The sequence below is a fragment of the Podarcis bocagei genome (genome assembly GCF_964188305.1).
Source record: "Podarcis bocagei genome assembly, chromosome: 2".
In the NCBI taxonomy this organism is placed as follows: domain Eukaryota; kingdom Metazoa; phylum Chordata; class Lepidosauria; order Squamata; family Lacertidae; genus Podarcis; species Podarcis bocagei.
In genome coordinates, this window is record NC_138126.1 from 51,832,656 (window position 1) to 51,857,791 (window position 25,136).

The 25,136-nt window shown below is 41.9% G+C and overlaps 1 protein-coding gene across 2 annotated transcripts in view; it reads left to right on the top strand.

Annotated features, from left to right (window-relative positions):
- PHF2 (PHD finger protein 2) overlaps positions 1-16,754 on the top strand; it is a 125,035-nt gene extending 108,281 nt beyond the window's left edge. For both annotated transcript variants that reach the window (XM_081176326.1, XM_081176327.1), the window contains exons 15-22: positions 387-565; positions 1,607-1,680; positions 2,493-2,650; positions 7,400-7,674; positions 10,193-10,288; positions 10,800-10,909; positions 11,586-11,847; positions 13,179-16,754. In XM_081176326.1, coding sequence (XP_081032452.1) covers positions 387-565; positions 1,607-1,680; positions 2,493-2,650; positions 7,400-7,674; positions 10,193-10,288; positions 10,800-10,909; positions 11,586-11,847; positions 13,179-13,267 — 1,243 coding nt within the window. In that variant the 3' untranslated portion in view covers positions 13,268-16,754. The remainder of the gene's footprint in view (positions 1-386; positions 566-1,606; positions 1,681-2,492; positions 2,651-7,399; positions 7,675-10,192; positions 10,289-10,799; positions 10,910-11,585; positions 11,848-13,178) is intronic.
- Positions 16,755-25,136: the final 8,382 nt, after the last annotated feature.

The window sequence follows — 25,136 nt, forward strand, 5'->3', positions numbered from 1 at the left end:
TGACAGGCATCCCCAACCTGTGGCCCTCCAGATGTTTTGGCCTACAGCTCCCATGATCCCTAGCTAACAGGACCAGTGGTCAGGGATGATGGGAATTGTAGTCCAAAACATTTGAAGGGCTGAAGGTTGGGGGTGCCTGTTCTATGAGGTCTGATCATTGGAGGTTTGTGGTATGCGTTGACCTGCTCATATATTATTATTATTATTATTATTATTATTATTATTATTATTATTATTATTATTATTATTATACTAAATGGCATCAGTTATGAACTTTCCTGATTATATGTGCTTGACATTTCTTACACACATATTTTGATGGTATTTTTGATACATAACATATCACAATGTTATCCTTTCCAATTTCATCTCTCTTGTCAAACTAGCTCAAAGGGAGTGAAAACTCAGATGAATCCTGGTATATTTGGATCACTGCAAAATTTCAAAGAAGATAAAGCAAAACCTGTGAAAGATGAATACGAGTATGTCTCAGATGATGGAGAGTTGAAAATCGATGAATTTCCAATTAGAAGAAAGAAAAACACCACCAAACGAGATTTGCCCTGTAAGTTTGCTGCTTCTTTTGTGCAAGCGCTTGCCTAAGCATATGAATGCTCCATGCCACTGTAGCAAGAGGAGCATGTTGGTCAGAGCCCTGGGGAGGAAAGGGTGTAGCATTGGCTCCCCATTCAGAGCGAGGATTGGTTTTATCCACCAATGTCACAGAGCGTGTTGGTCAGTAAATCACACCATTCAAAGCTGAAGTTAACTCTTCATTAGCAAAGACATGAGCTCCACAGACTTGGCTGAGTGTCAGGCCTCATGAGCACAGCAGCTCGTTCCCTCTAGATCCTACTCTATGAAACCAGTTGCTGAGACTAAATAGCCTCACCTCCGCACAGCTGTCTATGCCTCCTCCTCTCCAGGGTTTTCCCCAAGCAAATGGAGGCTCTGTCTCTGTGCAGCCAATCTCTCTTCTGCCCTTTTCATGCCTCTCTTGGTTCTGAGAGAAGAGGGGCAGGGGGAGCTGGTCGTGGGAGCAGGGAGAGACACCCGTGACTCTTCACCAGCCCGACTCATCTCTGCCTCTTGGCCTCCCTCCTCACCTGCTTCAGCTTCTGCCTCTGATTCTACCACAAACTCTTCCAGCTCACTAAGCCCTGTTGCCTCTTCAGCTTCAGGTGCCTCCTCTTCCCACTCTTCTCCCTCTGACCACTCACTGTTGTCCCACCGCCATTCCCTGGGGTCTGAGCTTTCTTCCCTTGGGGGTTCCCAGCAGGTTCCTCCCACCATTCCTTTGTGTCCAGCCAGTCCATGACAACCAGGTCAGAGGGAGTGTCTTTGCTTGCAGAGTCAACAATGCTTTTGTTTTGAAAAATGAATGTGAGGTTCTCTTTAATCCCTGTCTCTCTTTATATTTTGGGTACTAAAAATGGCATCGATGCGTGGCTTTCTGCCACACACAGGAATGAATTACGACAAAGAACATTATTAGCAAAACTATTTAAAATTTTTAAAAGAAGATCTAATTAAAACCTATCTCTATATATAATACTGTGCTTTTTTCATTTTGAAAAATAAATTCTGTTTTTCAATTTCTTCCTAGTTTTATCAGATAAAAAGGAAACTGCACAACACACACCCGTTAAGAAGCCAAAGGTGGAATCAGTATTGTACAAGGTATTCTGGTGTTATACTCTTCCATAATAGGGACTTATGCAGGATAAATAACATTGTAGATGTCCATTAATGACTTGATCTAGCATAGTGACAAGAAACAGCCCTTTGCCAAACCAACACCTGCTATTTGTATAACAGAACTGAGTGCCTCTCTGTATTTATTACTTGACTATAGGGGTCCTGAGAAATCACCCTTAACCTTTGTATAGGAAGGATCAGCATTGTCTCTCTGGTTCATTTAGCATCCATTCTGGATTAGTTTAGCAGTAGAGCACATTCTTTCAAGCAGAGGTGATGCATTCAGTCTCCAGGTCTGTCTGAAAACCTGGATAGCTATTGCCAGTCAGTGGCTCAGCTCGTGTTCCATTTTTAGCCAAACTATAGTTTGCACCCACTTTGCTCCTCCCTGGTCCTTCTAACCAAGAACAAACCTTGGTTACAAAGAGCTTAACCATGAGACTGGCTTTGGATGACACGCTAAACCAAACCTTGGTTTAGCTGCCATATCATGCTGAGCTAAATGGACCAGGGAGAAAGCAGCTGCAGTCTCCTCTCTGGGAGCCCATACATGCACGCTCAGCCATGGTTTAGCTTAGCATTATGCGTGGATGCAGCCATAGCGGGCAACACTGAGCTAAATATAGCAGTAGTCTGGCTCGATGGAAGGTGATTTCTTATGCTCCTAGATTATAAATACAATGATATGCTTGCATTAGACCAGAAAATAAACATTTAATTTAGGGCTTACTAGTGAGCAGCATAATCCCTGGCTTCCCTTTAAAAAAGAAAATCTGTTTTGCCAACTTCTATAGAGTGATGACTCCTCAGATGAAGACTCGCTTCATATTGACACAGATGCCAAGCCAGGGCGCAATTCTAAAGGGAAGAAAGAGACTGGAAGCTCAGCAGGCATTCTTGACCTATTGCAGGCAAGCAAGGAAGTTGGGGGTTTAGAGTACAACACCAACAGGTAGGCATAAGCGAGTGTGGATACCTATTTTTAAATAATGCAATGTTAATACTTCATATATGCATGCACATTGGCCAGAATTTTCCATTACAATAAACCTTTTCCATTTCACGCCGTTCTCCACCCCCCACCCCCCAATCTCAAACCCCAGAGGCAGGCAGCTGCAGAATGAGTTTGTAACACAATTATAAAATTTGAAGATTTCCTATTAAAAATGCTGAAAATCCACCTAAGTGATAACAATAAAGAAGGTTGTTTATTTTAAAAGAACTGGCTCAATTAAGAGGGAAATGAGAACAGTTTAATTTATGCAACAAAATGTCTTTTATTCCTCTGCTCATTTCCTTAATTGTTGGTTCTTTGGAAGGAGATACTAGAGAAAACCGCCTTTAGAAGCCAAGGAAAACAACAACAAATGGCTTTGAAAACTAATTTCTCTAAAGGGCAGCAAAAATGGGCCTCCTGTGGGATTGGCTAGGGGTCTTGCTCATGTGCCACCAGCTCTATCTTGCTGTAAGCATTTGAAATAACACCCGCTGTAAGAGTAAATATCAAAGTTTGGTGTTAATAAAAACTTTTCAGAATAGTTTTTAAAAATAAATTTTAAAAAGAGGTATGAATGAAACCAGAAAGCAGTGGCTATACATGAACCATGAAAGCATGAGGAAAGGCTATAGAAATAGACCCATAACATTTGTACTCAAGCTGTACTCAGTCTCATTTATTTATTTATTTCCCTAGAACTGTTCGCGGTTCCAGATTTGCGTTTGTTACAGGAGCCATTTCTGCATACAGCCAGTGCCGCTGTTGTAACAAATTAAAATCACAGGGAGACTTGTGGCTCCTTAAAGACTAACAGATTTATTATGGCATAAGCTTTCATGAACTACAGTTCACTTCAGATGCATGAAGTATTATCTTGAGTGTATCCACAAAAGCTATTGTCACAATGAATTTGTTAGTATTTAAGGTGCCACGAAACACTTCCGTTTTTGTTTCAGAAGGCTAACACAGCTACTCCTCTGGAAAGTATTATAATAGGAATAATAGGAAAGGGTGCTATCCAACATCACAGGAGTGGACTTCCTGTCACCTTGTAGAACATCCCCTTCTTCCCCATCTAAGGCCTACTTACCATGTCAATGCATACCCCTCCCCCTCAAACACACACATCTAAATTTATTTAATTGGAACTGGTCTTAATCTAAAATGGCCCTCAGTATTTTTTGAACCAGTGCATTCAAAGACTTGTGGTTTCAAAAGCAGATTCCACACATCATGGGTGAGGTATTTCACTGTGTGTTGTAGGTAGCTTGCCAAAAATGTGTCCTAGCAATTTTGCTTTTATAGACGCAGCTAGATCCTGGTTGTGTGCACCTAATTTCCAGATTTCCTTTTTTCGTCTGAACTTTCCTTCTGTCTTTTTAAAGCAAAAATTAAATTACATGGACCTTAGTCTCTGTTACTCCCTGATTGTGAAGTTGCTGCTGGATGAATAATGTGTCAGGGCAGAGGGCTGCTTTGATCTTCTCTACAGTCTTTGCATTGTTATTTTTATTTGCTGTATTGGATGTCTAGTCAATGTTGAATGAGAACTGCCAGAATCAGCTCCATACCTGAGTAGCCCCTGGGTAAATTTACCTCTAATGAGCACCCATATTTGTTGGTTGAACCCCTCAGTCTAACTTGGTGGGAACAAGCATGAGGCAGCAGGAGACTGAATCTTGCCACACTGTTAAAATGGCATGGAATTCTGAAGTTATGCTAGGCCCAGAGCATTGTGGGAAATCAACATGGCAGCCAGATGTATCTATTCAGCTTTGCCCAGAGTGTCATTTAAGGTTGGGAAATGTGATGCAACATTCACTTTTACCCATTTGTGAGGATGCAACATGGTGTAAAGTTTTCAGACATCTTTGTTAGTAATGCATCCAAGTTACTGGGGAATCTGTACACAATCTTGTTGAATAATTTGGATCAAGGCAGACAGTTTCAAGTAACGTTGCTTATTTGTTAATTTGTTAGTCATAAACAAAATTGTCTCGGCACAATAGCAGAAGCAAGCTAGTGTTCCATCTACATAACCCTTGATTCAGCAAAAATTGATAAACAAATGGGCTTTGTCCAGAGGAAAAATGGGATACGCTGTATTGGTTTACTGATTGATAACTGCTTACCATGTATAATGTAATGGAATTTACCATTATAATTACATTTTCTTAGAAAGAAACCTTTTGTAATTTCAGATTGAATCAGATTTTTAAATGATCTGCCTCTTTAAGAGGTGCAAGTCAGGCAGAAATTCAACAGGTGAGGGCCACAAAGTAGCAAAGAACTAGCCCTGTAACCAAGCTGCAGTCAGTGGAATTTTCCCTTCTGGGTATCACTCATAGAAACAGGAGTAAAATGTTAATATTTTCAGTGTAATGTTCAATCACAGTTCAAAGCTGCCATTCAGCCGGGGAATGATGTAAAGTATTTGGCACCAGCCACACACATGCACTCCATTTAAAGAAGCTCTCATTCATATTTTTTCAAATTATGCTTTCATATTACTAGTATTATTATTTATTATGTGTTTTTTTAAAAAAAATAGCAATAATCACTAAAAATACAGAAATGGGATGTGACTTTCCAGACTTTAATAATTGTTTCCTGTTTCGTATTTCACTTAGAGCAGATCCAGAATTACTAAGCTGCAAATGTGCCTAATGAAAAACACATTGGGCACAATCCAGTGTCAACATCTCCTGTGCAAACCTGATTCATTTTAAAGGAAGTTGCTCATGAGCAGGGCGACAGAACACTAAGCCGAATGCCAAAAATGACAGGATGCTAAATGGAAGGACGCAAATCTTCTTCTGTGCAAGCTCCATTCGCATGAATGGGGTTTGCTCAGAAGATTGCTACCCGGCCAATTTTACCTTAACCTTTTGCTGCTTTAAAAGCTTGTTAAACAATCAGTCTGTGGCTTGTTTTTCTTCTCCTCTGCGTCCCCCACCCCCCACTCTGAGCCACTGGTTTTGATCAGATCCCACAATTTATTTGCTATCGCTTGCTTTGCTTTAGGCAGTTCCTCTCTAATTTGCCCATTTGGCAGGCAGCATTTGATGGTCCATTTCCACTGTATCTCGGGTTCAAGGTTTTAAGAAAGCAAGCAAATGTCTTAAGTGCTCACAGAGTTGATAATTGCTAAAACCAGGTTTGCTCATTTTCTGGATAGAGCTGTGAGCAGGACCAGTTGCGGCATGCTTTGCCGAGCGTATTCTCATCTTGCTATATCTGGAATACCAAGTAGTACAAAAGTGGACTGAGTTAGCCTCCCAGCACATCAGATGTAACATAAAACAGCAGCTACCCTGCATTTAGTACATCCAAGAAAAGGCTGACGGGAATGTTAGGCTCTGCCTTTGCTCCCCCCCCCCTTAAAACCATTTCACCGACAATGGAAGGCAGCTCTCCACTGACTCCTCCCCTTTCAATGTTTCAAGGCCACCCACCCAAAAAACAAACTAAAAAACAACTGCACAGGACTGACCGGCAAGTAGACACTTATGGCTAGCACTTCAAGCAGACATCTTGGCTTACAAGAATTGTAAGGAGAATTCCTGCTTGAGATTGCAAGCTAAAACCTTTCCTCTCAGATACAGCAAGCCACATCTACCCACAATTTCTCTCCTATCAGTTTTTTTAGAGGAGGCAGCAGTGACTAGACAAAGCCGGCACTGCTGTCATCAAAGCTTTCTGGAAAGTACCCAGAGTTTTTCATGTTTGTTGGTATTTTTGATGAATATTTTCGATTCACTTTTGCATGCTGCTTGGGGGTCTTTTGCTGGAGAGAGCGGTACATGAATTCTGTTAGGTAAAATAAATAAATTTGCTGGCGCATCAAAGCATATATTGCTAAAACATCAATTGCTGACATATCACACTGCTTTTTTTGTAGAGCGAGTGAGACAATGACCCGTAATTCCTAATTGAACCACGTGTGAAAAATCTAATAGTGTAAAATAAGTTGTTTTTTGAAATATTTTTATTAATTTCCAATTATTAAAAAATCCAGTAACAGCCACATTTTATCAATATCAAATTACAATTACCATCCAAATATAGTTCACTTATACAGCCAATTATACATTTTGAGTGACTTCCCATGTGCTGGGTTTCAGGGTGCAAAGTTCTTATTTCTTCCTGCTTCCGAAATCTTAGTTAATCCAATTGCATTCAGGCCTGATCTTAGTCCCTTAGCTACAGCTACAGATTTCCTGACCTCCATTCGTGTTGAGATATTTACTAAAAAAAAAAAAAATCCCCGCAAGAAGAGTTCTATATTTTATCTCAATTGCACCTTGAATCTTTTGGGTGATTACCAGTGTAGACCGGTAGAAATGAAAAAATGAAAAGTCTATTGATTTTGGTTAGCCTACTTTAAATATGAATTAACCAGGCAACCCCCTTTATATTTAAATATATTAATGTCAAGGTCTCTGTTAGAATGTCCAGGGAAAATGATATTCTACCCTACCTGCTGTGTCTCCATCATAATGCAGTTTGAGACTGCCTATTCTCTTACATAAGGTGATGTCTTGTCTGTACAATGCAAATGGCCACAGTGTGGTCGACAAGTGTACCCCATGATGTTGGAGGGCATGTGACATATGTAATATTGTGCACCCCCTCTTTATTCTGTACTTGCATTTACTCTGAGTTGAAAGCTCTCTTTCTCCCCCCTCCTCCTCCCCCCCCCAGTCAGCCACCTGCATCTCCCAGCACACAGGAAGCGATCCAAGGGATGTTGTCGATGGCAAACCTGCCTACAGATTCCTGCCTACAGCCTTCGTGGGGCCCCAACCAAGCAAAGAATAATTCCACGTCTGCCCCAAACGCCAAAAAAACTGGAAGTAGCAACAACAAAAATGCAGGGAAAAGGTTGCCGAAAAAGAGTGCAAAAAACAACATTGACATTGAAGATTATGACGAGGACCAGGATCACTTAGACGCCTGTTTTAAAGATTCTGATTATGGTATGGAATGTCTGCATCACTTTTCTCTCTCTCTAGGTGGGACCCCTTAAATATACGCATGCAGTGAAACACACGAAGGTGGCTGGTCCCTTCATGAAAGCAGTAACGCCACCAGTTGTTGTGGCAGCAGATTCTGAGTCAGTGGTCTGAATGATTGCTGGAAGCCAGCCTTGTTTTATCTGCCTCGCAACATCTCCCTTAATTCCATTTGGTAATTTTGTCTGTGTGAGATAGGTATGGGAGTTCTTTTCAAATTTTACAAGGGAGATCTCAGGTCATGAGAGCCAGTGTGGTGTAGTGGTTAAGAGCAGTGGACTCGTAATCTGGGGGACTGGGTTCGCATCTCCGCTCCTCCACATGCAGCTGCTGGGTGACCTTGGGCCAGCCACACTTCTCTGAAGTCTCTCAGCCCCACTCACCTCACAGAGTGTTTGTTGTGAGGGAGGAAGGGAAAGGAGAATGTTAGCCGCTTTGAGACTCCTTAGGGTAGGGATAAAGTGGGATATCAAATCCAAACTCTTCTTCTTCCTTCTCTTCATGCTTACTGAAGTGCTATTCAGGCATTCAGCAAAAGTGTGTTGGAGGATGGGGGCATGTATGATGGCCCCATTCCTAGTGTCCCTGGACATGCCCCCTTCACCTCCCAATTAAGCCTCCTCTTAGTTGGGAACCCAGAGTGTTTAAGCACATCCATTAAGTGCAAGGTTTCTCCCCCACCATTAACTTCCTCTGCTCCCACTCCATGCTGCTTCATATGCTACTACAATTTCTTCATGTTTAAAAAGCAGTTTGTGATGCAACATGGGGAAGTGGCTGTTTGAAAAAGGGAGGACGAAGCCCTAGGCAGACATGCAGAGCTGTGCACCAACTTTTTCAGTGAGCAAGCGAACTCATTAATGACGCTAACGTTGCAATTTACCAGCCATTTACACAATCAACATAGCTTTGTTTCCCTCAGTGGGACCGGACTGCACTGCTAGAACATGCTTAGTGAAGTGTCGCCCTAAGACTGATAGATAGCCTAATAATTCAGCTTCCAAAAATATTAAGCCATACGTAAAATGTCTTCCACCCCTTTGGAAAGCACATAATTTCCCTCCGCTTTCAGCATTTGAGAGGCTAAAAGCAAACAGATTGAAATCCTGTTGTAGCTCAATGAAAGCTAGACTCTCTTCTGAATTGAAGAAGCTGTACTTCTTTGACAAAACATAAACACACATTACAAAGACGGTACCTATAGGCATATCACTCTAGTTAAATTACTTTTAAATGATTGCAAAAGTATAATGTATAGACACGATCTAAAGATGTCATTCTGAAAGGAGAAGACTGATTTGGTGGGGAGAGAACCAACATTCTTGCTAATTATATATTTATGCTACCATTTAATAGGCTTGCTTTGTTGTAATATGGTTTGGTTCACTAAGGCTCCATTTGTCCTACATCTGGCCAGCACATTTTCAGTCGGTGGCTAAATTGATGCAATTGCTTTAAAATCATATCTCGCCACAGCAAAAAGAAATGAAATTTAAGTCCACATTTGAGATAGGTTTCTCAGTTTAAGTGGGCGTAATGCAAACAATGTAGCTGCCATTAGGCTAGAAGTTGTGGGTTCTCCGAAAGCAAAAGAGATGGAGGGTGTGGCAAATCTCAGATGTTTCCATAGAATAATTGGAGGTAGAGTAGCTGTGTCTCCAATAACCACATGTGTAGCCACTGCTACTACCACATGGCTGCAGCTTACATTGCATTCAATGTGTGTGAGCAACTGCCTCCACCCTGCCCATTCTTTGGGTACTTTTTAACGAGGCTAGGACTTTATAAACGGCTGCCAGAATCCTTCCTAAGCATACAAGATGCACAGAACAAAGAACTGCTAATGGCTGTAGACGGGTTCCAGATACAGTAAGCCTGCAACTTATACGGGGGTTACGTTCCATGAATCACACCTAAAGCCAAAATTGCACATGAAACACATTGGGGTCAGTAGCAGGTGGGATTGCCAAAGCATCCCCCCCTCCCCCAGATGCCTGCCCCCTTTTAATTTTTTGTTAAACCGTTTGCCACAAGCACAAGGTAAGTTGTGCTTAAGTTGCAGGCTTACTGCACACAGAATTACTTCAGAACTCTGGAAAACAAATGCTTGGAAAAATTATTGAAGCGCACAGTAGATCTGTAGGAATTGCTTAATAATAATAATAATTTGTATACTGCCCTTTATCCATAGATCTCAGCGCGAAGTCTGATGTGGAAGCTAAGGGCCACCTTCAATATATTCCTAATTCAGAGATGCTGACAAAGGAGTCTTGCTCCTGTAACTCAAACACTGGAATAGATCATGATGCACAGCTAATATTTTTATCCTTTATGTTTAGAACTGAATTATTCCAGGTTTGATTCACCCACTCGAAGGCTATTGGCTCCTCCCATTTTATTTTATTTTTTACATATATGGCATGCTTACACTATCGAATAGTGCCATACCAGAATCTCTTATGGTATTTGTTTTCTCTTTTAGTTTATCCCTCCCTTGAATCAGATGAAGATAATCCAGTATTCAAGTCTCGATCAAAGAAAAGGAAAAGTTCTGATGATGCACCATATAGCCCAACAGGTAATATTTATAATACTTTAAATCAAACATATACAGGAAAAATACTCTAAAATCCTTTTAATTCATCATTTACTGTACATACACAGATTTCTAGGAAGCCCCAAAGTAAGTTATGGCATTCACTCATATCTTTTGCTGACAATAAACCTAAAAATGGTCAGAGTTGCTGCAGTATTTCAAGGATGGATGTATATGTCTGATCCTGACTACCACATTCCTGGCAAGGTGCTGCTTAAATATGCTGCCCTTACCATACCTTGGGTCACAGCAAACAAAGAAAGGATTCCTCAGCAGCACTGAAATTTTGACTGGATTCCTATAATCAGACATGTAATTTTTGAGGAAATCTTTTGCACAGGTTTCTGGATCTGAGTGAGATCACCTCAATTCAGCCTTTGTACTTTATGTGTTCTACATAAAGCATGCTTAATTCTGTATTGGGTATGCTAGTGTATATATACAACTTCACATTGCTGTGTTTGTAACCTTTGTTTTTTGCTTCTGCATTTAGCAAGGGTTGGCCCATCGGTACCTCGGCAAGACAGACCTGTCCGAGAAGGTACAAGAGTTGCCTCTATTGAAACAGGACTGGCAGCAGCAGCTGCTAAATTATCCCAGCAGGTGAGCTGACCAGAGAGGTTTCAAAAATAAATAAATCCCATGGACATCGGAGTAGACCGATTGGAATTTATGGCCATTAATTTCTATGGGTCAGCACTGAGTAAAACTTAATTGAATAGCACACCTAGAAATTCTGCTCTCTCCTTTTCAAACATGCTGTTCTGGGGAAATTCTCCCAGTCCAGAGTGGATTTGAGGGAGTGCATGGAATGAGAAGGGGCAGAAGAAGCCTTGTTGCAGTAGCCAGAGTCTTTGTGCCACAATGGGTTAGTTGAATCTGGTTCCCCGTTTTTCATCGTAGAATCATATAGTTGTAGATTTGGAAGGAACCCCAAATGTCGTGTAGTCCAACCCCCTGCAATGTAGGATTTGCAACTAAAGTATCTGTGACAGATGGCCATCCCATCTCTGTTTAAAAACCTCCATTGAAGGAGAGAGTCCACCACCTTCCAAGGGAGTCCGTTCCACTCTCAAACAGCTCTTACCATCAGAAAGTTCTTCCTGATATTTAGTCATTATTTCCTTCCTTGTAATTTGAATCCTTTGGTTTGGGGCCTACCCTCTGGAGCTTGTAGGACTGCGATGGCTATTTATGGAGTGTGGTGCATGTAATGTACCAGTGCTAGCAATAACAGCTGCCTTTTTGAAGCTAATGGCCATCATATCATTTTTGAAAGGAGGAGCAGAAGGGCAAGAAGAAAAAGAACACCAAAAAGAAACTGTCGCCCAACAACACAAACAAAATCCCTCAGGAAAGCAGCTCTCCTGAACCCAAGCTGGAGTCCCACAGCAGTAGTTTAGCAGACCACGAGTATACAGCTGGTGCAAGCACGTTTGGGGTGGCCCAGGTCAACCGAGGTTCTCAACCAATGGCACCAGGAGTTTTCCTCACGCAACGGAGGCCCTCGTCGTCGTCACAGAATAATGCTGCCGCCAAAGGTAGTTTTCGTCAGTTTATATTAGAAGTGGCAGATATTTTCATGAGCCAGCAGCATCATTTCCTTAATACATGCTTTCCTTTGTCATAATATGTGGTCTTGTATTTTTTTCAAACCAGTTCATGTAGCATTTGGTAAGTCGTGTGGGTATGCCTCAGTTCCCTACAGAAACCACAGGAAACCACACAACTAGTGTGTATCAAGGAAAACACACTGGTTATATACACATGGAATGCCTGCTACTTTAGGAATGGTAGTTTTCAACTTTTAAGAAGCTAACATACCAGTATACCTGAAGGAGCGTCTCCACCCCCATCGTTCAGCCCAGACACTGAGGTCCTGCGCCGAGGGCCTTCTGGCAGTTCCCTCATTACAAGAAGCGAGGTTACAGGGAACCAGGCAGAGGGCCTTCTTGGTAGTGGCGCCCGCACTGTGGAACGCCCTCCCACCAGACATCAAGGAAATAAACAACTAGCTGACTTTTAGAAGACATCTGAAGGCAGCCCTGTTTAAGGAAGTTTTTAATGTTTTTAAAGTTTTATCGCATTTTTTAATATTTTGTTGGGAGCAGCCCAGAGTGGCTAGGGAAACCCAGCCAGATGGGCAGGGTATAAATAATAAATTATCATTATCATTATTATAATTGTTTGTCTTCTGCGGTGCGGTAAATGTTTGATACATTTGCCCTTAGACCAGGAGCAGCAAACTGTGAATACTCTGCAGATCCCTAAGCGTGCTAATGCCTTTTGGCATCAGTCGCTGTGATGTTCGGGCAGAAGAAAGCTTTTGAAGCTCCCAAACGATCGACCAGGAGGGAGAGAACATGCCAGTCGGGCATGTGTCTCTGCCAGTTTGTTGTATGTTGTATGTTGCCATCCCAGCAGCAATCCCCTTCCCCTGTGCAAGAAAACAAGAGCCAAAGTAGAGAAAGGGGAAAGAGAAAGGCAAGCAGCATAATGTCTAACTTGACCTTCAGTTTGTGGGTTGCAACTTGTGGGTTGCTTTTTCCTTTTTCTGTTCAGATTAGTTTTTTAGCCTTGATGAAAAGATATTTGATATCAATTTTTGTGTTTTTTTGCAGATTTCAACAAAATCTATTTAAAAAACAACAAAAAACACCCCAAAATTTAAACTCACCATAAGTCAACTAGATGGCCTTAGTCAGGCCGCCATTTTCCTAAATGTTTGATTTGCTTCTAGAATGTAGGGATGCAGCCAAATCCTTTCCAAACCAATCTTCGTTTGCATTTGCTTCATCTTTCTCCGTCATAAAACTTTCTTCGTAGACAGAGGTTTTGTGGCTTAATGTGTCCCCTTTTCTCACACTTGCAGGGAAACGTACGAAAAAAGGCATGGCCACAGCTAAGCAGAGGCTTGGGAAGATTTTGAAAATTCATCGGAACGGGAAACTTCTCCTCTAAAACTTAGCCCCAGCTGGGACTCTTATCAAAGTTCAGAATGTCCTGAGCTGACACTAACTCTTCTTCAACTCTTGAAGGACCTTCAGTCGTATTGTGCAACACCCGAGGGACAATACCAGTTAACTTTTTGCCACCACTTTAATAAATTCTTTTTAACTTTCAGCAGTTAAACATGTACAGAATACTGCTATAAATATTTTTTAATATAGATGTCCTTTCTCAAATTGCTGAGAGTGACTAGTTCGCAAAAAGTTAATACTCCAAGAAACTGAGGATCATTCCAGTTTTAGGAAAGTATCCCTTTAACTTGTTTATAAGTGAAGAAAAAGTGGTTGTTTTTAACAGTATGCACATTAATTTCAGTTATGTTTCATTTATCCGGCTGCACCAATTTTAGAGAGGTATCTGGTTAAGTGGCAGGAGATTAGAGTTTTGGTAAATTCCACCTTTGCTCAAATTAACTTACAGAGAGGGGGAAGAGATTTTTGCCATTACTGTGTGTGATATAATACATGCAAGACATAATATGCATAATGGAATACTTAGTTTTCTTTACCTGGCTCATGATAAGTATGTTTTGGTCAACGGAAGAACTAAAATTGCACTTCAGCACTACTAAGAACTTTCCCTATAATCGGGTATAGGACAAAAATGGATGAATTAATTTATTTTATGTGCAATGCTAGGTGACTGCCGGAACAATCCGGATCACAGGCCTGATCCAATTGGGTTAATGATTAGGGTGTGTAGACGCAAAATGGGTTAATGCAGTTCTTTGAAAATCAGTGATTGTTATTCCATTAATTTCAGTTGGTGCTGGATAACAGTCCTTCTCATTGATAGTTTTCCATCCCTCCCACCATTTTCTTATCTGTAAGTTTTTTGTTTTTTTTTTAGCACCTCTTAGCATACTGTCTGTCCCTATTGCCTATGCTTTCACCACCACAAGACAATGTGTGATAGGAGTAGCCTTGTAAGACAAAGCAAAACACCCCACTAATAACAAAAACCAATGTGTACAGCTGGGAGATTGTTACAAAATGATGGAATTGGCTCCTTAGCAATAAGACCTGAAAAGAACGGTTGTGTCTGGAGATTTCTTTTTACTCACCGCTGTTCTTGCTAAGGCTTGTTTACATGATCCTAGAAACAGAGGGGTTGCAGTTTTGTTTCTTTCAAGATATTGCTAGGTCAGGGTTTCTGTTTGGAAATTATGGCCGTTGTTTACCAGAGCAGAGAATTCCATGTTCAGGGCTGACTCTCCACTTAACCTTGTGACAAAGGTGCCACTTCTGTGTGTCTACGCCCCCGTCTCGAGGTGCTGATTCTTGAAATTGAGCACCATGAGGGAAGAACAGATGTCATGGCTCCTTCTGAATCCCAAAGACAGATGCTGCCCACGGCATGTGAAATAGTCTCCTTATCTCCCCATTTCAATGGCTACTGGTGTGGCGGTGCAGCACTTGACCAAGTAGAAATGGCAAGTGTGACACAAAGTTAACACAATATGTCCTCCTTACATTGTAAGCCTGTGCGTGTCAACTCTGAAGTAAGTCCCTTTGAGTTCAACTTGCTTACTCTTAAGTGGATATACTATAGCACCTTTAGTCAAGTATCTCCTCACCAGTGCTATGTTCTAGAAAAAGAGGTGGCTCCCTCGTTCTCTTAGAATGGCAATGGAACCCACTTGAGAGGTGCCAGAACTTAGTTCTGGCTGCAATAAAGCCCTGCTGCTCAATAATTTCCTTGGGTCATCCCTTGGACACTTGCTATTTTGACGTGAATTCTGAACCCCATCCAACAGTTCGCACATTACTTTCACAGCGACACTGGTTTTTTAATGCAATCAATTAATATGAGATGAAACAAATGACAGCCCCCCACCAATTAACCAGGGTTTCTTTCTTTCAATTTACAGTAGCCTTGAGTAAACCCCTGGATCATGTAAACAAAGGAGGCACATCATTGAGCTAAGCTGTTTTCTTGGGATAACTAAGAATGTCAGCAAACAGGGCACTTTCTTCTGGCTCCATGACTCAACCCCATCCCATCTTCCTGCTCTGGGGAAAGCAGCTGGCGGGTGTGTGGGTGTGTGAGGAAACAGTTCCAGAGGCAAAGTGCTAAGAAAATGTAACATCTGTATCAACACTTTGAGGGTTTGTGGGTTGTTGTTTATTAATGCTTGCAAACCCACTAAGACATGATGGCTCCATGGTTTGAGCTCGCCTTGACCCCAAGGCAGGCCGTGAGGTGCAAACCCATGTCAGCGATGTACATAAGGCTTCTGACAGTCATATCAAAGCACTTCCTATGAGATACACTTGTCTGGAGGAATGACAGCTGTGGACACACACAGATGTCTGATAAGACGAAAGCCAAGCTTATTGACAGTTTAACTGGATACTTGTCGTCTTTTAACTCTCTTAGTGTTTAGTGTAGAGTGCATTATTTTACATTAAACTTGCTTGTCTGCATTTAAACACTTAAAGAGTTAAATTTGTTTCTCAGGCAATCCCAGGTTTTCATTTATAGATCTGTTTCCTAAAGCATATTTTTTCATAGAATGTAGCCTGTAAATAGCTTTTTAAATACCTTCTTTTTTATAAGAGCAAAGTATCTTTAGACCTTTCTTTCTATAGAATACTTCATTAACCTTTATACAAGTTTTTTGCCGAGTATTATCAACTGTTGTATTTTAGGTTCTTGACTCTAAGAGAGGAATTTTGGGTTTTTGGTCTTTGTTTTTGTTTTCTTTTCCCTTTGATTATTATTATTATTATATTAATTATTTCGGCATTGCCTGAAAAACAAGTAAAACTTTGTGCAGCCTTATACAGAATCGAATAATAGTACAAAAAAATTGATCTATTTAAGACACATTATGAAGAAGAATCTTCAACTTTATAATACCAGCTCCTTGTTTCAATTCTTGTATTATGAGGGGATACAATTATTTTATTAGCACCTTGTGAAGTGTTTCTGTGTTTTGTGATGATGTAATTTATTAATGTTTGTAGCTTTTTATATTTGTACATTTATTATGAGCTTTGTTTATATACACATTACCTGGATGTGATGTCCATGAGGAAAAAAAAAACAGCTACAGAAAACAACTGAGGCCTTATTAACTAACCTTTCTACAGCCACGATGGGGAAACTGGGTTTGGATCCTCGGAGTCAAAAATGTTAGTTGAATAGGGCCCCAGGGTTAAGCCGAGCAAGTTTTTTTAAGCTTCCCTAGTATACTGTTCTTGTCAAGCATTTATATAATATAACACAAACATCATGCTGTTTTTTATTATTATTATTGTTATTATTATGATTATTATTTTCGCAACATGTACATTTCTAACAAAGTTTATTGTGGCTATCTATTACAGTGTTTTATTTACCGATTCATATCAAATGCTCTTGTATCAAGTCCATGAAATCTAAGTAAACTTAGATCAAAATTTTAAAAGTAAAATATTTCAGGTTTTGTATAGAACTGGCGTTGGTTTGGTTCTTGAGAAACTTGATTCAGGCCGTGGGTCTACAAGGTCCTGTATCGCATGACCTCTTTGGGTCCCTTCCAACTCTACAATTCTGTGTCTCTTAAGTCATCGAAGGGCAACACGCCGCTCTGGGTTGCAGGTGACACTTGTTCACTGCCAGGGCAGGAGTTTCAGTGCGGAAGCTATTTGATTGATGTAGAAGCAACTGCAGGCAGGATGAGATCCCCACGACTGATCACAGGGCAGATAACGAATACCACCCTCCTGTGTTTACAGGTGCACCTTGCAGAAAGCAGACATTCGTGCACCAGAAGAATGGGCTCCTTGAGATCACCAAAACTCTTTTAGGCTCTGAGGTATATGAGTGTAAACTAATCCCGATAGCTATGTCCCACCTCTACTGTTGGAAGCGGTTTGCCTTGAGTACAAGTAGCCGGCAATCACAAGCGGCAGGGCCGGATTTAGGTTGATGAGGCCCTAAGCTACTGAAGGTAATGGAGCCCTTTATATGTCCCGCTGTCCTCTGTCAACAACAAATTGTTGCTGTATTTTGTGTTGAATATGAGAAGAGAAGACTCCCTGGAAAAGACCCTGATGTTGGGAAAGATGGAGGGCACAAGGAGAAGGGGATGACAGAGGACAAGATGGTTGGACAGTGTTCTCAAAGCTACCAGCATGAGTTTGACCAAACTGCGGGAGGCAGTGGAAGACAGGAGTGCCTGGCGTGCTCTGGTCCATGGGGTCACGAAGAGTCGGACACAACTAAACAACAACAACAAAATATGCTATATGGTAATTTATGGACCTAATAGGTATCTAAGCCATTTGCACACGCAGAATGTAGGCACCCTATATATAGAAATGAGTAAACCAGTGATATTTTAGGGAGCAGGTTAGCAGGCGGGGCCCATTACTTACATCATAGGAGCCTACACAACACAAAACACTGTTGCAATGTTTTATTTGCTTTTTATCTTATATTTTGGAAATATACATCCAGTGGTTTTTTCCTTTAAACTTTTTTGGGGCCCCCAAGAGAGTGGGGCCCTAAGCTATAGCTTGTTTAGCTTATACATAAATCCGGCACTGACAAGCAGTGAAGTGCTGTTGTACTTTATATCGGATTTTTTTTATAATGCATACATCTTTTAAAATGCTATTTCCCCTAAAATGCATATTTTCCCAAGCACTTTCCCTTTTAATTTATTTACTAATATATGCATTTATGTATACTTTGTGTATTCATTGCATTTACAGGCACTCCCCCCCCCACTTACACAAGATTATGTTCCGGGGGCCCCATGTGCATAAGCACCTTCTAAACACCCTGGGACTTGTTAAAGGGTAAAAGAGCATTGGGAAATGATCCATAATGAATTGCCCTCACTGACATCCCCTTTGGGCTCTGGGGTCTTCTTGTGAGCTATGAGGACTCTCCAGCTCTGTCCCACCATTTCCAGGTTGGAATCAAATTATTTATTTATTTCCCGGCACCAGGCATATATGGGGTCGCACATAAGTGTGGGGAGGGGAGAGGAATGCCTTTGTGCCAAAGTAGTTCACAGCTTTAAATTTGCTTTTCCCTAGCAAATAGAGCAGTGGCAGACCTGAGTGACAACTTTCTCACTCCTGTCCACTGCAGAGACTTACATTCATTAAATTAAATGTAGAAGCCCTTGATTGATTGATTGATTGATTGATTGATTGATTGACTGATTGATTACAGTGGTACCTTGGTTCTCAAACTTAATCCATTCTGGAAGTCTGTTCTGAAACCAAGGCATTCCAAAACCAAGGTGTGCTTTCCCATAGAAAGTAATGCAAAACGGAATAATCCAGACTTTTAAAAAGAACCCCTAAAACAGCCATTTAACATGAATTTTACCATCTAATTCATAAAATGAAAGCAATAAACAATGTACTGCAGTCACACAATCAATCAATCAATCAATCAGTCAGTAGCTGAACTGGGTTCCACACAGTCACAAAATCAAAACAAAAAAGAGCCGCAAAAACTAAAACTCAAAATAAACAGTAAAGCCAGACAGACCTCAGCGTAACATCCAAAACGGAAGTGTGGCACTCAAAACGGAGCACGTTTGGCTTCTGAAAAAGTTCGCAAACCGGATGTGATGTTAACGTATGAGAGTGATGGAGGTGAAATAGTTAAACAAGTTACCCAATCAGAACCCAGGGGGTGGAGTGAGAGGGACTATAAAACCAGCTCTGGGAGGGGTGAAGGGAGAGTTCGTTGGGAGGTTGGCTGGAGTGGGAGTGAATTGGGATAGAGTCTGTGGGTAGGTTGAGTTAGTGTAGCGAAACACAGTGGTACCTCAGGTTAAGAACTTAATTCGTTCCGGAGGTCCGTTCTTAACCTGAAGCACCACTTTAGCTAATGGGGCCTGCCGCTGCTGCTGGAGCACGATTTCTGTTCTCATCCTGAAGCAAAGTTCTTAACCCGAGGTAATATTTCTGGGCTAGCAGAGTCTGTAACCTGAAGCGTATGCAACCCGAGGTACCGCTGTAAGTTGAGTCAGGAACAGTTAGGAGCTAGGAAGACAAGTAAATATCTGAGAGGTGGTTTAGTGAGTGAGAGCAGGTAGCGGAAGTTATAGGCACCCTATGATTGTAATTAACCAATACCGTTTATGAAACCACACACTTGTTAAATTGCAATAAATAAAGAGAAGTTTCTGTTCCAATTTAAACCTGACTGAACTCAGTATTGTACCAGGGAGGGCCTGGGTGGTGGCAGTGAGAAATCAAGTGGTGGCACAGGGATCAAAAGCCGGTGAAACGTCCGGGGACCCTGTGTCATCGCCACACTGGAGCAGCACTTCTGGGTTTGCAGTGTCTGGGTTCCAAGTTGTATGAGTACCAAGGTGTTTGAGAACCAAGGTACCACTGTATTTCATTTCTATAGCACTTCATTTATTAAGTGGTGTACAGAAACTGCCATGGTTTTAAAAGAGAAACAGGGTGGTTGGCATTCATCTGCCTCGGGAGACAATGGAAAAGGGCATCTGGAGGGGTGAAGTCAAACCGTTGGAGAGTTACACGCATGCAAACTGCAATAAGTCGTAGCTGAGAAGTGTTGTGAAAGTCTCAGCATTTGGGAAGTGATCGTGTAGTCCAGGGATCACAAACCTTTTTAGGCCAATGATAACATTTGGATTTTTGAATGAGTGACGTGAGGGGCTGCCCTCTCTGCCCACAGAGAGGCATAAAAACGCAAAGTGTGCACAAACAATTCTCTTTTCCAAGACATGAAAGACAAACTTTTGTTGTACCCTAGTACTATAATAATATGGCTGCAGTCCTAACGCAAGCTTACCTTAGAGTAAGATCTACAGATCATAATGGAAGGAACTGCTAAGTAAACATGCACAGACTTGGGCTGCATGTCTAACGATCCACCTGCCAATCTGTTCTTGCTCTTTTGATAGCATCCAATGGCAAAGTGTGGCTTTCTCAAATGAAAAGTCCTCTTCAGGAAATATAATCCAACCGGCACTGTAATGATTTACTTCCCTGGCTCTTGACTTGTTCCAGAATTTTGTGATCGGCGAAATGGATGAAAATAGCTATCAGGGAACAGCAAAGTCTATCAAACATATGGTGGAGTTTGTACATAGATATAATTCCTTAGTTCTTTCAGATTCAAAATTAATAGTTCTATTATTTAGCTAACCAAACACAGTGGACATTAAAAAAAAAAGCAAATTGTGAAAATCACAAGTGTAACTGTCCACAAGATGGAGCTGTTCTTCTGCACTAGAGACTCCATCCAACTGCATGAGGTCTTTTCACCAATCTAAACACACAACAGTGTACATTCAAAAATAAAGCTCTGGCAGCTTTATTATTCCAAATGAGCTGTGACAGTAAAGGAGAAAAACTCCTCTCACATTCAGCAACAAGACTGGTGTATATATATTTTTTAAATGTAAATATTATAGCAGATGTCTAATTGCAATGCATGATCAGGGTCAAGGATTATGTGTCGATCTTTTTTTTGTTAAGGCTGTTGGGAATTGTAGCTCTGTTAGAGGTAAGCTGTAGTTCTTTATAGTGCTTTAAATGGACGGTGTGTATGCAGCCTTACTGACAAGTGTGTGTACTATTTCAATAATTCCCCTACCTGCAATCTGATGATGTTTTGTATGAGCATTAAAATCTGTACTTAAAAGACATAGGAGACTGCAGCTAGCTGGTGGGTGGTAGGCCTCTTCTTTAAATAAGAGCTGGGGATAGTTATTCTTGTGGGAGGGAAGAGGAATCTGCACATTGCCACCTTTCAAACCTCCAAAAATTGTGCCCACAGCCTGCTGTTTGTAATCTTGGCCCTGAAATGTTAGTCTGAAACACCAGCATTGAACTACCCCATTCATTGTCCTAGCCAGTTTTAAAATGTAGAGGCTTTGTGGTGGGCTGTGTATTCCTGTATATGTTAGTGTGAATACTTGACCTGTCTTTTCCCTGCAATATGGGAACCGAAGTGCTGCTTTTCTGGGATACAGAGGAAAATGGATTTGATGTCTCCTTTATTTTACTTTGATTGTTCTTGACTGCTCTGGCCCAGAAGCAAAACTGTGATGAGCAAGGCAGTTTCTGTGGAAGTTTCCAACCTGACTGAAAACTGGATGGATGAGAAATTTGATGAGATTCCCAGTACCCCTGTAGAAGAGCTTCACATGAGGGATTAATTTTGGGAGCGTCTCTGAATTAACCTTATGAGCATTTCCCAATCACTAATCACAAGTGAAGAGAATCTTCTCAATTGGTTGAATGATGGATGGATCGGCAGTTTTGGCTTAGGTTTCATATATTCCAAACGCAGTTCCACTTAGAAAATAGCTTTAACATAGCACTCAAAAGAAGCATAAAATGCCTCGATGGTGCAAAAACTGAACCTGTTACTGGACCAGATCCAGAACTCCTTTTGCTCAAATGGATTTAAGCATCTGAAATGTCTTGCTTCAATTAGTTGGTTATACCAGCATAAATGCAATTCTCAGAGACAACTTACATTACTGGGCTACACTCTGTACTCATTTGCCTGGCAGTAAGCTCCATTGAACATAGTAGGACTTACTTCTGAGTAGACATGGATAGAAGTGGTCTGCTAGAAACCTTGTCCCTGTATCATCAACCTCTGCTGGAGATCCTGGCAATATAATGTGAGACATTTTATAAAAAGCTCTAAAAGTATATTAGTCAGTTCATTCACTGCCTCATCTTCTGATGTAATATAAGTGTCGTTGTCTCTCAGCCATGTTCTTCTGCATTCTCCATAGGACAGGCCGTAGAAAGTGAATGGACACACATCTGACCTCTGAAACGGCTCTGAGCATACTTCAATTTCCCATAACACACTGCCGCTGATTTTAGGATGGCCGTACTCGAACAAAGGAATTTCAAAGGCAGCCTGCAGGGTGAAGCTGTCAAATTATAATTAATCAAGATGTTCAGTTCTATTAACTTGGGTCTTAATAAGGACAATGGGTTGTAAGCAGCAAAGCTTTATTCAGAAGAGACCCTCTGACATTAACAAACTTAAGTTAATTTTAATGGGTCTACTCTGTGCATGACTAACACTGGATGCAACCCATAGGCTTCTTTTTTTTACTACAAATGTTAATCAACTCAACATCTGGCAATTCGGTTGTTCTATCACATTATCACTGCCAATGTTAAAGGTCACTTAGAATTTTTTGCCTATGTTCTTGCTCTAACTAAATTGTCACTATAAAAACACAAGGACTCCTTCTAGGCCTTGACCTCTGCACTCTTTGTAGGTAGCCGCTATCCCTGCCAAGATAATCAGCAACAAAGGCCTGGTGCTAATGTGCTTGTCTGTCCTCATTTCCTTAGCTGGCAGTTTCAAGTCAGAAGGGGCTGACCGACACTGTAAAAAATAAATAGGCCTCAAATGGTGGAGTGCCAAAGTTGTGAAAAAGTTGAGTGATGTAGTGGTCTATGTCAACTATGGTTTATCGCTTTCCATACCACTTGACACCTGAGGACTATGGCCTCTATGACAACAAGCCTAAGAAGGGTAACCAAAAACATGAGCAGGAGATATTGTGCTCGCCAGGAGGCAAAAAAGTCCAGTCCATGTAGACAGCAGATCTTAGGTTACTTTCAAAATTGAATCCAACAAAGTCATTGCGTTGGTGGAATGACTTCCACTTGCTCTATGGAGTATCATCTCCCTCTCCTCCCTCTATACCCTTGATCCCTCCACTAAAAACAAAACAAAAAACTCTGCTCTGGAGGGATGGGGAAAAGCTCAAAGCAGGGGGAATCTGCAGAGAGATGAGCAGAGTAGAAGGGTAAATTCATTGCCTGAGCAGGTGTTTCACTTGTGCAATTGCTTCATTGGATACAACCCACGGACTTGAATATTCCATCTTTTGTTCGCTTCTTGAATTCATCTAGAGTGCCCTCTTAAAGATTGCCGAAATGGGCTAAGCACAGCATCGGAAAGGAAAACAACAGAGGGCACAGATTTGTGCAGAATTTGCACATGCTAATACAGGTGGAAATGCAAATTTGGGAAATAATCACCATAAACAAAAACACGTGCATCTTGCCACACTGGGAAAGACTGTGACCAGATGAGACTTGTGCACCTGCTCAATCTGCTGCCCAGACTTGTGTGCCTGCTCAATCTGCTGCTGTTGACTTCAAGGCCGTCCCCGCCCCCCCCCACTTGCCCATATCATAGATCTTGGCCCAGCAGCTCTTCAGACAGAAGACTTCTTCACATAGAGTATTGTTCCCTATAAAGCAGCACCACTGGCCACTCTACAAGCATCATGCACTGAAAATGCATTTGATGCATTCAGATAGGTGCACACACAACAGCACAAGTACCCATTTACAACTGGGCCTAAACTGGACATTCATGCTCGTCCCCTGATAGGAGCGATTTCTGTTATAGCAGATATGTGCTTTAATGTTCAGCAGTAGGATTGGATGCGAGCAACCCGGTATGTGTTCCTATTTGCATCCACATGGTGCCCCATCCAGCTAGAGGTGGAGGGAAGCCTCTGCTTCCATATTCATAGGCCCATGAGTTAGATCCGAGTTCAGACATTTATTTTTCTTGACTCAGAAGCATTTGAAGGTTGGGGAAAGGGGAAAATAAAACGATATCCTGGGGGATCTAAATGAAAGAGGCCACACATTTCTTCTCACCTGACCTTCATTATTTCCTAAAAATTTTTTTTTTGGGGGGGGATATAATTCCCATCTTCCACCACCACAGTTCATGTGAACGAACAACTGCATTCAAATGCTTAACAATAAAAAAGTACCTATGAAACCTTTAGTGCTGCAGTCAGACTAGAGAGAGAGAGAGAGAGAGAGAGAGAGAGAGAGAGAGAGAGAGTATTGTAGGGTGCATTCAGACACGGGGGAATCTTGCATTAGTTTTCCTGATTACAATGACAGCACTTCTGTCCCTTTTGCTAATATTCCTTTCACACTGCAGTACTTGTTGCATTATGGAACTGTGGCTTTTTAACCGATACACTAGAATGTTGTGCTATATTTCATCCACACAGCAACAAATGTCATTGTACAATGCCACTACTCCCCCCCCACCTTTTCCACACATGTGTGCTTCTGTTCCCTCATGATTTCCCCCCATCTGAACAGCAGGAAAGAGATGTATGCCGATATACCACCTCAAATTCCATTACTTTAGTCCCATGATTTTCCAGGTTAAGGTGGGTGCATAAGGTGTTTTTTCTCTTCTGGAATCAAATAACACAGAAATGAGCTCTAAACATGTCTTATATTCCATTCAGAAGTGGTTTTTGTGTCACAAGGAAGCTCAAATATAATGTAGAAATTACCGTATTTTTCGCCCCCTAAGACGCACTTTTCCCCCTCCAATAATGAAGGGGAAATCGGGGTGCGTCTTATGGGGCGAATGCCTGCAAGCCTCGCGCGCCCGGCAGGAGGTCCCACCGGGTGCGCGAGGCTTGGGGCAGCAGCCTGTCGCCCGAAGCACGGGGAGCCCTCCGGAGGGCTCCCCCTGCTTCGGGCGAGTGTCAGCAAGCCTCGCGCTCCCGGCAGGAGGTCCCACCGGGTGCGCGAGGCTTGGGGCAGCAGCCTGTCGCCCGAAGCACGGGGAGCCCTCCGGAGGGCTTCCCCTGCTTCGGGCGAGTGTCAGCAAGCCTCGCACTCCCGGCAGGAGGTCCCACCGGGTGCGCGAGGCTTGGGGCGGCAGCCTGTCGCCCGAAGCACGGGGAGCCCTCCGGAGGGCTCCCCCTGCTTCGGGCGAGTGTCTGCAAGCCTCGCGCACCCGGCAGGAGGTCCCACCGGGTGCGCGAGGCTTGGGGCGGCAACCTGTCGCCCGAAGC